The sequence below is a fragment of the Pelecanus crispus genome, chromosome 9 (genome assembly GCF_030463565.1).
Source record: "Pelecanus crispus isolate bPelCri1 chromosome 9, bPelCri1.pri, whole genome shotgun sequence".
Classification (NCBI taxonomy): domain Eukaryota; kingdom Metazoa; phylum Chordata; class Aves; order Pelecaniformes; family Pelecanidae; genus Pelecanus; species Pelecanus crispus.
In genome coordinates this window covers 7015879-7028907 of record NC_134651.1, presented here as the reverse complement: position 1 = coordinate 7028907, position 13029 = coordinate 7015879, and the positions used below count along the sequence as shown (strand labels likewise).

General features: G+C 41.4%; 1 protein-coding gene across 1 annotated transcript in view; it reads right to left on the bottom strand.

Annotated features, from left to right (window-relative positions):
• Window positions 1-13029, bottom strand: part of FNDC3B (fibronectin type III domain containing 3B) — a 170780-nt gene that overhangs the window by 35073 nt on the left and 122678 nt on the right. The window contains 7 exon segments of the mRNA XM_075717148.1: window positions 3488-3637; window positions 6287-6400; window positions 8606-8778; window positions 10471-10576; window positions 11426-11544; window positions 12059-12130; window positions 12701-12839. Coding sequence (XP_075573263.1) covers window positions 3488-3637; window positions 6287-6400; window positions 8606-8778; window positions 10471-10576; window positions 11426-11544; window positions 12059-12130; window positions 12701-12839 — 873 coding nt within the window.

Sequence of the window (13029 nt, the reverse complement as noted above, 5' to 3'; positions counted from 1 at the left end):
TGACATCACGTTGTTCACAAATTGGCTACCCAAAATTGTTGAGCCGCCCTGTATAAAATCCTCAGTAAACTGCAGAGTGCAACATCAGATGCTTTATGCAAGCAGCGTACCCCTAGACATAAGAGGCATTTGGCTTGCTGAGAGCTACACAGGTTCCTAACTCGGAGAATGGATAGCTAATTTCATGCTAAAAAGTTTCTGATATAGGAATATAGGAACTCAGCATGGCATTAAGTCTATGACTCAGATTTCCCTAGAAGTCACAAATCACTAGCAAACCACCACCAAAGCACATAGCTCAATATTTTCCACAAGAGAGGAAAGCAACTGATTATCAAGCTTCTCATCTTGACTCATAGATCCAGGATGCCAGTGGAAACCAAGTTTCAAAATCTGGCCCACTTCTGCTCGTTAATTACAGAGGCTGTTGTCTTTGCAAGCTCAACACTGCACAATTGTATAGACCTGATTTTTTATCAGTTGATGCTCAGTCAGTGGCAAATGCTGTGTATGTTGTACTGGAATGGCCTAGGAAATGACTAATATTGCCTCCTCAGGATTATTATAAGCTCCTGTGCACACAATCCCAGAACTATGCAGGCTGGAAGGGACCTTGGGACACATCTGGTGCAACCTGCTACTCCAAGCAGGGTCAAAGCTGAATACAAACCAGGTTGCTCCGATTTTTGTCCAGTCGGGTCTTGAAAAATTCCAAGGATGGAGATTGCACAGCCCCTCTGGACCACAATTACCCGGGAAGTGGTAACTTTTTTCTTTCTATCTCATCTGAACATCTCTATTTCAACCTCTGCCTGGAGCAAAAGTGGACACACAATTCCAGCTTCTCATGAATGGCATGTAACGGGCAATACCACCTTCCCTTGGTCTGCTAGCTGGGTTCCTCCTGATACGGCCCAGCACGCTGCTAGCCCACAAGGTACGTGGAGAGCTTATGATAGCATATCCTGGTACAGGCTGAGCTACAGGAGGTCCAGAAGGTCCAGACCTTCAACAGCAGCTTTTGACATTGCCCAGCATTGTCCACCATCCACGTTTCCTTTGCGTTTGGAAAAGTGAGCCCAGAGTCTCTCACCAGATTCCAATTAATTAGAAAACCCGGGTTTACGACGTTGTCAGTAGGACTACGATGGCAAGGAAAGGACATGTCAAACGACTGTTTGATTTCTTATCTATGCTTAACTGTAGTGAATAACTTATTTCTGCTATGCGTAATACAAACACAAAAGCCATGTTCTGTTCTTCCAGGAGGCATTTTGTTCAATTGAAGAAAGAGATAATAAAGTTAGATTTGTCAGCCTTTAAAAAGCCCTTCAAAACAAATCCTGCTCCAGGGACATCTTCTATTTAGTGAAGCGCTCCTAGAGCTGTTAAAAGCGAGCCTTGTTTTGTGGTCTGCCAATGATATTATTTGTCTTGCCTCTAAACCAGTGTTTGGCAATCTGTATCTTGCTCCAAGCAATTTATTTTTAGTGGTGCTTTTAACTGCTTTATTGGACAATCTCATCACCATAAGTGATGGGAATTTCAGTCTTCTCCTCCTAGATACCTCCTCCCCACAAAATGACACAATATTTCGCTTTGCAGAAGCCACAATTGTTTTCAGGAATATTCATTACAGGAAAAAAGTTGAGCAACAGTAAAGACAAATTGTCTGCCCTGCAATTATATATGCCCGATTCCTCAATTCTGTCTTTTTACTGAGTTACTGTAGATTGAAATAGCAATACTGTGTGTTTACTAGAAGGCAGAGTAAATGTGGTTTGGGAAATCTTTATTTTTAAAAAGTAAAAGAAAGATTTTCTTTTTTCTGTTAAAGCTGCTAACAGTAAGAAAAACAGGTGTTATTCTCTCCTTTTTATTTAAAAGACTAAACTTTCCGAAACGATTTAACTTTTTCTCTTTGTCTGCTATACCTTTTTTTTTTTTTTTTTTGGTAATTGTTTAAATGTTCCAGGGTATCTTATAACAAATTCTTCTCCATATAATACACAGATCAGATCTAGAGGATGAAGCCCTCTAGAAAGTAATGCATGGGTCACTGATGGACTTCCATAAAATGTCTTAGCACTGTTGTGCATTTCACTTAACTTCTGCCTATGGATTAAATTGTATCAGCTGTGTTAAAAACTGGGTAAATTTGTGCAACATTTTTGCGGCAGGTAATTTAAAATGAACGCCCACTTGAAATCAAAGATGCTATACAGCTGCCTGTTTCCATTTTTAACTTTAATATCTCCTTGAGCTCCCCACCGCTCCGCACAGAAGCGGTCTCACGGTCTCCTCCTTGCCCAGCGGATGCTGAACACTTTCCCTCCTGTGCAAACAAGAGGCACTTCTCTGGCTCACACTCCCAAGCCACTCACACATGCTCTTTCAATCCACCTTCCCCAGCAGTGCCAGTGCAAGGTATATGGCCAGCTATGACCAAGCCAGAAAATACAGCTGAGTGTACTCAGAGGTGTGGGGCCCTAGCTCCTTGGCTGTTGGCCAGATGCTTGAAAGCTACTTCGTAAAAAGAAAGAAAAAAAAAAAATTCAAAGTTCTGTTTAAAAAAAAATTAAGAAGGAAATACTTGACAGAAGCATGTTGTCCTTGATCAAAGAAACGACAGCGGGTGGTCCACACATTGCCAAGCTGGGTGGGTACACGAACTTTTGGTCAGATTTACTAGTGGTATTCTGTCTTCACATACATCTTGTGGAATAGTATCTTGGGCAAAAATATTTTTACTTCACTCCCACTTACTTTACTTTCCACTTATTTCTCAGTGGACATAAAGGGGAAAAAGTTCTGTACTTTTATTTTCATACATATATAAAAAAGAAATATATTTTAACTGTTACTTTTTACTGAAAATAATAGGAGAGAAAGAGATCAAAGAAAAAGAAATCATATAGAGCCTCTATATGAGACCCAGTCTTACCAATCTAAGACACAAAAATGGTAAAGATGAGGCCTTGCTTTCTGGCAGCCACCATCTCCTATATATATAGGAATCTACTAGGCTAGTTTGCTTTATTTGATAAGTGAAACAGATGTTGGAGTTTATTATCTCAGCTAGGGGAATTTTCAACATCCAGTTGGGAGGTAGGTATTGTTTACATCACATTACAAAGAAAAAAATATTTTTTCTGGGAATTGTCTAAAACATTATCATTTTGTTTTAATATCAGAGGGCAAGGTGGCTGTTAAAAGCATTACTCACCGAAAATAAACCACACAATACATATGAGCAATTTTCAAGAGCTACAAGTTATACCAACTCCCTTGTTTATCTCTGAGTTGTGCAAAATCTAAACCGTTCAGTTATATAGCAGACTGCATTATTTAAAACAAACGTACATTCCTTCTGACTTACAGAGCACATAACTTCATAGCGGCTAATGATAAAAATAAAAACACAGTGGAAGGAAACTCTGTTTACATCTTAGATTGCAATGCATGCAAAAGCTCATAACTTCCATACCTGTAGCCTACAGCAGTAATGCGCTGCCGCTGACAATTCACTTATTTCAAAACAGGTATCTGTGCCATTATATGCAAGTTGAAGAGATTCCTCATCTTCTCCCCACTCTAATCTGTATTCAGAGATGTCAGCACCAGAACATTCAGGACTCTGCAACACAAATATTTATGTGGTTCAATTCAGAAATGACCACTTCAGATCTCTGTGTTTCACTGGGTATGGAATAAAGTACACGGAAAAAAAAAAGCGCCCTTATTTTTAAATTAATACACTATTACCTCTGCAAATGGAAATGCGCTGAATTAGTGTTCCCTAATAGGTTACTGAAACAGGCCAATTCTGCACAAAAATTACCTGATAGAAATTCAGAGAAATGAGAAGGAGTACGCAGTTACTTTGCTTTTCATAAGGACACTGAGGAATAAATTGTCTGTCTGCTGGCTTGGCAGAAGCACAACCGTGGAGAACACAAGAAAGCATCAATCTAGCGTAGTCTAGTCGAGTGATCAAAACACAGCTCTGGAAGAGCTAGCCTTCAAGCCTGACGTAGCTACTCATGCTACTGAGCAAAGAGCAACCTCAACAAGCAAGGAGCTCATCTGAGGTTTTCAGTGAACGTCACCCATCAAGCTAATGGTCCCAGTACGGGACACAGGAGTGCGGACCCGGGTACGGTCATGTCCACAAAAAGACTCCTATGGGATCCATATGTCCTCAGCAATCCCTTTATCATAGAATCATGGAATGCTTTGGGTGGGAAGGGCCCTTCAGAGCCCACCCAGCCCAGCCCCTGCAGCGAGCAGGGACAGCTTTACCCAGCCCAGGGTGCTCACAGCCCCGTCCAGCCTGGCCTGGGATGTTCCCAGGGATGGGGCCTCCACCGCCTCTCTGGGCAACCTGTGCCAGTGCCTCACCACCCTCACTGTAAAACATTTCTTCCTTATATCCAGTCTAAATCTGTTCTTCTTTAGTTTAAAGCCATTACTCCTTGTCCTGTCCCAACAGGCCTTGCTACAAAGCTTGCCCCCCCCCTTCCTGCAGCCCCTGTCAGCGCTGCCAGGCCGCACTCAGGCCTCCCCGCAGCCCCCTCCTCTCCAGGCTGAGCACCCCCAGCCCCCCCAGCCTGGCCCCGCAGCAGAGGGGCTCCGGCCCTCGGGGCATTTCTGTGGCCTCCTCTGGCCCCGCTCCAGCAGCTCCGTGTCCTTCTGGTGCTGAGGGATCCAGAGCCGGACTTAATCCCGAAGCCTAGGGAAACTCAGACTAAATACCTGAATTTGCTGGAGGTGAGCTAGTGCAGGCATAACGGCATGGTTCCCAAACCAAAATATTTTTACCAGAACTACCTAGAGCAGTACTGTGTGGACTGAAGCGGCTCAGGGAATCACTGCTCTACGTGCAGAGGTGTGGTCTAGGACATGGCAAAGACTTTGTGATTACGGCATGCAAGGTCTAATTCCCAGTAAAAGGACCCAGAGCATCGCTGCACGCCACGATGACCACCCTGCACGTGCACATGGGCTTCTCTAGCTCTGCCCCTGAGCGTCCAGCTAGTTTAGTAGGAGCATGCAGAACTGCTAAGCCAACACTTTAAAACAATGTGTAAAAAAGGCATAGTAGGCGCCACGGTGTGCTCTCTAGCCAGGCAAAACAACCCCACAGCCCTTTGTTTTTTTTCCTTCATAACAGCTAAAAAATGAAAGACTCTTTTAAGAAAACATAACCGTTGCAAACCACATTACTCCTTCCACAGCTTCATTGTTAGCTAGAATAAAAAAAAATATATATCCGGCATATAAATACAGAGCCTCCTAGAAACACTGCTGCATTCGCTCATTGTTGGGGAGAGCAAATGCCTGTCCATACACTCATTTAAAAGTCAACACTCAAAAGCTTCAGTGCGACTTCTCGCTTAGTCACAAAATGTTGCAAGAAATATTAACGAATACCCCCGAACTGCACCAAACGCACCCGTTTCATTAGAAAATTAAACTCGCATTACGTTTGAAGCTAGATCGGTTGTTAGCACAATCAATTTATTTGAGCATCTCGTGAACATTAATAACTTCTTTCTCAACAGGGACATCATTTGTGGAGGGACCTGACAGATGCAGGGCTGGAATGGCTGCTCGGTTTTCAAAGAAAGTCCGTGGCAGAATTACAGCCCCATCAGTCCATATCACAACTTTATTTATGGCAACATCCTTTCCTTTCTGCCTTAGTTATATAACCATTTTTTTTTTTTAAAGGCACCAATCAACCCTTCAGCATTTCAGCTAAGACTTATTTTAAGAGTCCAATGTCTAAGATCCTGGAGAATGGAGAAAGAATGCACACAAACTAAAATAGAAGTAAATATTTGGGGAAGAGACAAACAATTTTGGAGGGGAAAAAAACTGCATCGTAAGCATTTGTGCAGAGTTAATTTCATATCAGAGACTCCAGCTTCAGCCAAAATCAAATATTTGCCTTCATAATTTCACCCCAGGACACTCTGACATGCTAAAAGCCTGCAGAGAGCACTTCTACCAGACCAGCGCTCGATCATCTGACGCCAGCGTAGGAGGTCTTGTGTCTGAATCCTGGTCCAGATGACTCATGATCAACTTTATGCAATTCTTTAAAGAGAAAAGTAGAGAAGATGATTTTCTACAACAGAAGAGTTTCTGCATATGGTTTTCTCGCATAAAAACAAAGTTCCAAAGCAGTGAATAGCTCTCACGCTAGCTTTCAAGTTTTGCGCTGACCATATTCGTTTGGATAAGCAAGATGGAAATTAAACAATCAGGGCACCTGACTTACCTCCCAGCTTACAAGTACACGTGTGTCGGACAGAAAGGAGAGGGAAGGTGCTCTGCACTGGCCAGGCGGTCCTGCTGCCATGGTGACTTCTGTAGCTTCCGAGTACGGCCCGTACTAGAGGGGAACAAGGTGTCTGTACGTTAATATATAGGCATTCCTCAAAGGCTTTTCAAGAATAGCACGTAGAAACTTTTTCAATGCAATAAACTTTCTCAAAGACAGACTGGGCTTCCAACACTCAGCACCAAATATCAGAGTTCAGCATGAGACCGTGTAAAAATTATTGCCAAGTTAAAATGTGACATAAGCTCAGGTACGAGCAGACAGTATGTATGCCCTCCTGCGCGGTGGTGGTAAGTGCCCATGAAAGCATAAGCCACCTCCAAGTTACCCAAGAGTGAGAACGTGCACTCAACACCAGAGTAACTGAGGAACAGTTTGTGTCCCTCTACCTTACCTTAACGTGTTCACAAGTCTGTGCCGCAGCCTGGCAATAACTGGCTTCTCGTGGATATAAGGAGGAGCACAGCAACAGTAAAGCACATACTGGAGTCCAAATCCAGCTTCTTTTATACAAAATGTCTGCCACACTTTAATTATGAAAGGATAGCAGACGGTGGAGCCCAGCCTGGGTGTCTAACAGCAGCGTTCAACGTGCAGGGGCACGCTGCACACACGCCGTGTATGGCTGAGCTCCGCAGGCAGCTAAGTCAACTGCTCAGGCAACTTCTGAGCCCTTGGCAGGAGAATAATTTAAATGCATACTAGCAAAAGAAAAGACAAATTTCAAGAGTCTGGAACTGGCTTCAGCCAGCAGTGCGAGGACAGGAGAGAGATAACAGTGGAAATAGCCTTTCTGAGGCCACTTGAGTGGGATAATGAAGTTTGTTCACTACATCCCCAAGCTAATTAGAAATCATTCTCCAGAACAAAGGAACTTTGCTGGAAGCAATCCGAAGAAAAGCACTGGTATCTACCTATTTTGGAACGCATTACTAGCAAGTATGAAAAGAAATGAGCCGCTACAAAGGCTGAACAACACTGAAATTATGAACCCCAGAACACCTCTCAACAGACATGTGTCAGTATCTGCGCTATCAAGAAACGCTAACACCAATCACTTTGAATTACACAGAATGCACACTTCAAAAAGTCTCATTTATGGACTTCTGCTGGTTTTTTTACCTAATGGGAGGAAGAAAGGTGTTTGCATCTGGTAAAGAACACCCTCCGCAACCCCCCCCCCCCCCCATTTTGAATCTGGTAAAAAAAAACCCCACCAAACTAAAACCGGCCCCCTCATTTAACAAAGGGTGGGACTAGAAATGCTTGCAACTTCAACCACTGTTTTGCCAAAAAAAAGGAGAAAAAAAATAAAGGGGGGAGGGGGGAGTCAAGGTATCATAAATCCAAAGCTACCAGGTAGGCAATTGTTTTCACTCCAGCAAGCAAATCGATTCTCTCCATGTGTATTTAATTCATTTTTCACAAAAAAAAAAAAAGTGGATATTTTTAAGACAAAGCAGTTTAACAGTCTTGCATATTTTTCTAATACCCAAGTTAAATTTTAACAGAACTTCTCCTTGTAAGTGAATAACTTTAAACCTTCATCTTATATTTGTCATCAAGATTTCCTGGGAACAAACGCATCAATATGCATGTACTGTTGCTGGGACTGCCATTACAAAAAGATGCTCTCACAAAGGCAAGCAGAACCAACCCAAACCTCACTGAATGAACAAGGTCTTTCAAGAGATCTCCGTGAACATCAGATAGAATTTATGATGTATTTGGGAAGGCATGTCTTGCAAGGAAATCATATTAAAAAAAAAAAACAAACCAAAAAACCCAACAAATCTATAAAGCATGTATGTTTTTCAAATTAAGATGAAAAAATGGTTAAGAAAGTAAGCTTTCCTCAAAATATATCAATACCTAAGTGAAATTTCAGTACTTGATTTACACAGTTAAGATTTAAAACAAAAAGAAGGAATGCAGTGGAAGGGGAATAAACTGATTCCTCCTTGTAAGCAGACAGGACCTTTAGCAGGGATTTTGCACATTTTGGTCCAGCTGATTTTGGCCAGTCAAATCATATTAGTACCTGAGATCTCCTCTTAAAAGAGTAACGGATTCAAAGCTGCAGCTCTTCCTCAAAAGTTCCTTTAAGGATTTCTCATTTTATTTTCTTTTGCCCATTCCCCTTCACCTTTCTGATCACCAGCACCAGCACAATCACTTTCCAGAATTGCCCATCTCAGGCACAGTACCACCTCCAGCGAGAAAAAGCCAAAGCATGCTCCGGCACGGTGCACGTACCCCACCGTCGTTCAAAGCTCTCACTCTGAACCGATACGTTGCTCCAGGAAGAAGGTTGCTGACGGTGCACTCCAGATCAGGCCCATGATACACTTCAGAAACAACTTCTTCGGGTTCTGTCATTTCTACGCTGTACTCTGAGACGGGACAGCCACTTTCTGACGGAGGGACATCTAGAAAGAAATCATATAATTCATTAATAACATAAGGACATACGCCAGGAAGATTAATTTTTTACTTTTTACCACAGAAATATATATACACGCACACACAATCAACAATGATTTTCCTCTTTGATAGATGTCTTACCTGCAGTATCTCGTTCATGTACATGATTGACATTTTAAAAGCAAATGAATAAACTTACTCTTAGTCCTAAACATTCACCAGGTCAGACCGTCACGTGCAAGAGCAGGAGCTCCCCCAGGGCAATCAATGATCTGTCACCCTGGGAAGCTGTGTTTGATGCCAGGAGGTGCCCAGCTACTTTTTAAGCAGAACACAGTAGCTACCATCCTCTTCCAAGGATGTAAAAAAGCTACTCTGCTTCCTTCCCCCAATACCAAAGGTGGTGGTGTGTGCAAAAAAATTGGTCAGTGAGGCAGGAGAAAAGGTATAGAAAGCTGCACGAAGAATGGGACTAGTGCTGAATGCACCCCTTCTGGGACGAAGAGAAATTAGGAGGCACATGGTGGCTGGCTGACCCAATCTTGGCTCCTGGCTGTGGCTGGACACAGGCTGAGGTGGGTCACGTACACTCCAAAACTACTATTTATACATCGGATTTCTGGCAAAGCCTCATTAACACCCAATAAAAGTATGAACAACTGCCATTCCTGAACTTTATTAGCCATGCTGCTAATATTTGTGAGATTCTAAATATCTGTACAATGATCTAAACCCTGTGCTTCACTTGGAATAACAGCTCTTTGGGAAACTGAATTTGTTTTCTGTGCCTATACCTGTTTTGTTGCAGGCACCTTTTTCCCCATGAAAACAACGTATTTGGTAATATTTGCACGTTATATTACAAGCCAGTACCACAGAACCACCCTTCCTGGGGTTCTGAAAAGCAGTGCTCCACCATAAGTGGTACAGTCTTCCAGGAAACAACATGGTATCTTGGATGCACAGGTGAATTTTTATACATGTGTTGAGATGTATTTGTCAGTTAGAAATGGTACTGCTTTAGAATTAGCTTAACGAATGACACCACAAAGAATCTTGCATGCTGCAAGATTATCATAGTAAAGAAAAAAATCTGTTGGATACTGGCATGTACCCTGTATTCTGAAAAATGTGCATTTTTTGACAGTTGAGTGTCACGTTCATGACCCAAGTCCTTTGCAAAATTACAGGTGTCCAATAGATTGTGTGTGTTACACTGTGGATGAGGGTTTAAATGCCACCCAAAATCCTCAGCATGTTCTAACTCAAATTTCTGAGAGAAGTCCTGTATTAGAAGTAGCAAAATGCTTCTAAGTCAATATTGCAAAGGAATAAAAGATCTTGAATCATGGTGGTTTTGCAATAAAAGGATAGGTACTCTAATGTAGCTGATACTTTATACTCCTGACGTAGTGATAGGTCCCAACTAAAACAAAAAATGGGAGCACAGTACCAGGCCTAAAGGACAGCTGGAGGACAGCTAAGTTCAGGAACGCAATACAGAGCCACAGCAGTCGATGAAACGTTGCACTTCTGACTTGTACCGACTTCACTGGACTTTGCTTTGTACTTGCCAGTGAACAGAATACACTGCAACTTTTCACAAGGTCTAGCAACAGAAATAAAAGCTAAGGCAAGTCCAGCAACTAACCATCACTATCAAAGCTATTCAACAGTGAGATGCTCCAACGGCTTACCCCATTGTAGCTGTACTTCTTTGTGCTTCGGCTTCCCCAAAACTCTTGGTGGCCGGCAGTGACCTGGTGCAACACTTAGCGTACGGACAGGTAAACTTTCAGAACACTGGAAGAGAACAGGGGCTGAAGTTAGCTTTCCAGCACGATTATTGCCTACAAAGTGAGGCATGATTAGAAAGTGGCACAAGAAATTGTTTTCTAGAACAATGACTTAGTAGAATTTTATATAAACAATAAAGGATAGGAGATGCTATCAAGCACGTTACTTACAAATGCAATTAATAGAGTTCTTTCATTAGCATACTCAAAACTCTAGCACAGGCAACTCTGATGGCTAACGTTGTGGGGTTCTGTATTTTAATTTTCCTTGTTTTTAAAGTAATATCAAGGCCTAAAGTACTCAATCATTTAAAAAAAACCCCAAACTCAAAGCAGGAGGAATAAAAGTGTAGGTACTGAAATGATTTTAAATCAAAGAAGGGAATGACAGGAATCATTGACTGGAAAATGGAACCCAAAAATGTAAAGAAGATTTTGGCCACACAGAAGGTAATTAATTATTCCAACAAACCACCCCTACTGCATCTTCACTCACCAGCTTTGGTCAGTACAAGCTCATGTACATGAGAGCCTGTGGTCTTTCTCAAGCAAGTGGCCAGATCAGATAAACACGATGGTCTTTTCTAGCGTAAGTGTAAACACCTACAGACTGTTTTTGAGGAAACCAAGTCTCACTAAATCGCAATTTGCCTGAGAAAAACCCATCAGGTACACACAGAAGTCTTCTAAAATTCAGCAACTTGCAACATAAGATTAACTGCAATCAATGTAGCTTTACTATACTACAACAAAAATATTCACCTTCTTTTTAAAGCAGAAATCTTTTACCAAAAATAGCAGATAAATCTCTGAAAAAATATAAACCCAATAGTCCTTATTGTTCAATAATACTTACCTGACTGTGTCCGCCAGTGCTGATACAGCATGCCCGGAGTTTATACAAAGTGCCTGGTTTCAAGTTAGTACAGGTATATTCTGTAGCCGATCCACTATATGCCACTTCCCATTGATTTGCTAAAAAATGAGATATATCCAAGTTTAGAGAAGTATAATGCAAGAAGTTTACTAGTGACTAGGAGGAAAGAAAATCCTTCATGTGGTCTTCCACAAATTATATATTTCAGGAAAGTCATCAGCGTTAAGATTACTACGAATATTATTCCTGCTTAAAGGCATACATATACACAGACACATACACAAATATATATATGCTTAAAAATATAAATATTTCTGAAATACATTAAAAATATCAAATCAAACAGTAGGTTCAGCCCTATAACCTAAAATTCCACCAGTCTTAGAGAAAAAGAGCATAGTTTAAAAAAAAGCACAACAAAAACTCCCCAAAATCCAACCCAAACTCTCCCAGGAACCCTGCAAGTTTTAAGGCTGCAAGTATGTAACTCAGTTTCAATTGTAACTGCAGCATTAGTGCATTAATGATAATAACAATAACAGCCCAAAGGGTCAGTACTTCTTTATAGTAGCCATAATGGATTGAAATGGAGAAAACTTGTTTCAAGTTTACCTTCTGGACTTCCTTGAGAAATCTCTAATAGATACTTTAGGATTTCCGAACCACCATTATCCTGTGGAGGATCTGAAAAAATAAGGCAAGTTGTTAGTAAATCAAGATTAGGATTGAAATGTAACAGAAAGATTACAGAACTTGTTTCTGATTCTGCTCCTTCTCCTCCACAAACGTCCCTGCACTAACTCCACCAAGGAATTTATAGCAGAAGTGGGCAGCAGACCTTAGTTTTCAGCACGAGCTAGAATAAGGTGCTGGATAACGATGCTACAAACAAAATGTATGGAAAAAGCATTGAAAGAGATGCAGCATGGAGGCTTGCCCCATCGACGAAGGAAGCAGCTGGAATGATGCTGCAATAGGACATGAAACGGAAGGTGAAAAGCCTGAAAATGCACTTCAGTGCAACTCCAAGTGAGTCAATAAAAACAAGCAACATTTTTGATTCTGAAAACAGAAGAGCCTCTACACATCTTTTAAAATATTAAAAAAATTAAGTTGTCAAGCTCTCCAAACACCATTCAACTGTGGGCTGAGAAGCAGCACGAAAAATCTAAGTTCTAATACATATTTACAGCATTTTATTTGAATTTATTATGACCCAAAAGAGCTCTACTATGACAAACTGAACTGGCTTACCCCACTTCACACTAAAGCCATGAGATGTTATTGGCCCCTTAATAACGGGTCTGGTTGGAGGTCCTGGCCTGTCTGGGCTTGTTGTACAGACCAACACTTCGCTGGGAGAACTCTTTCCTTCCACATTAGAAGCAAACAGCTGAAACAAAAGCACAACAAGTTTGTTTACTGTAACTGCTTTTCTGACAGTTCTGCACGAGACTTCTTTTGGTAATTGCACAAATATCATTAAACTGGAAAGTATGTGACATCCCAAAAAAGTGTGTGGGATTCTAATAACAGATATTAGATTGTCACGTTGTTTCTTTACAAATCACACTGATTTTCCC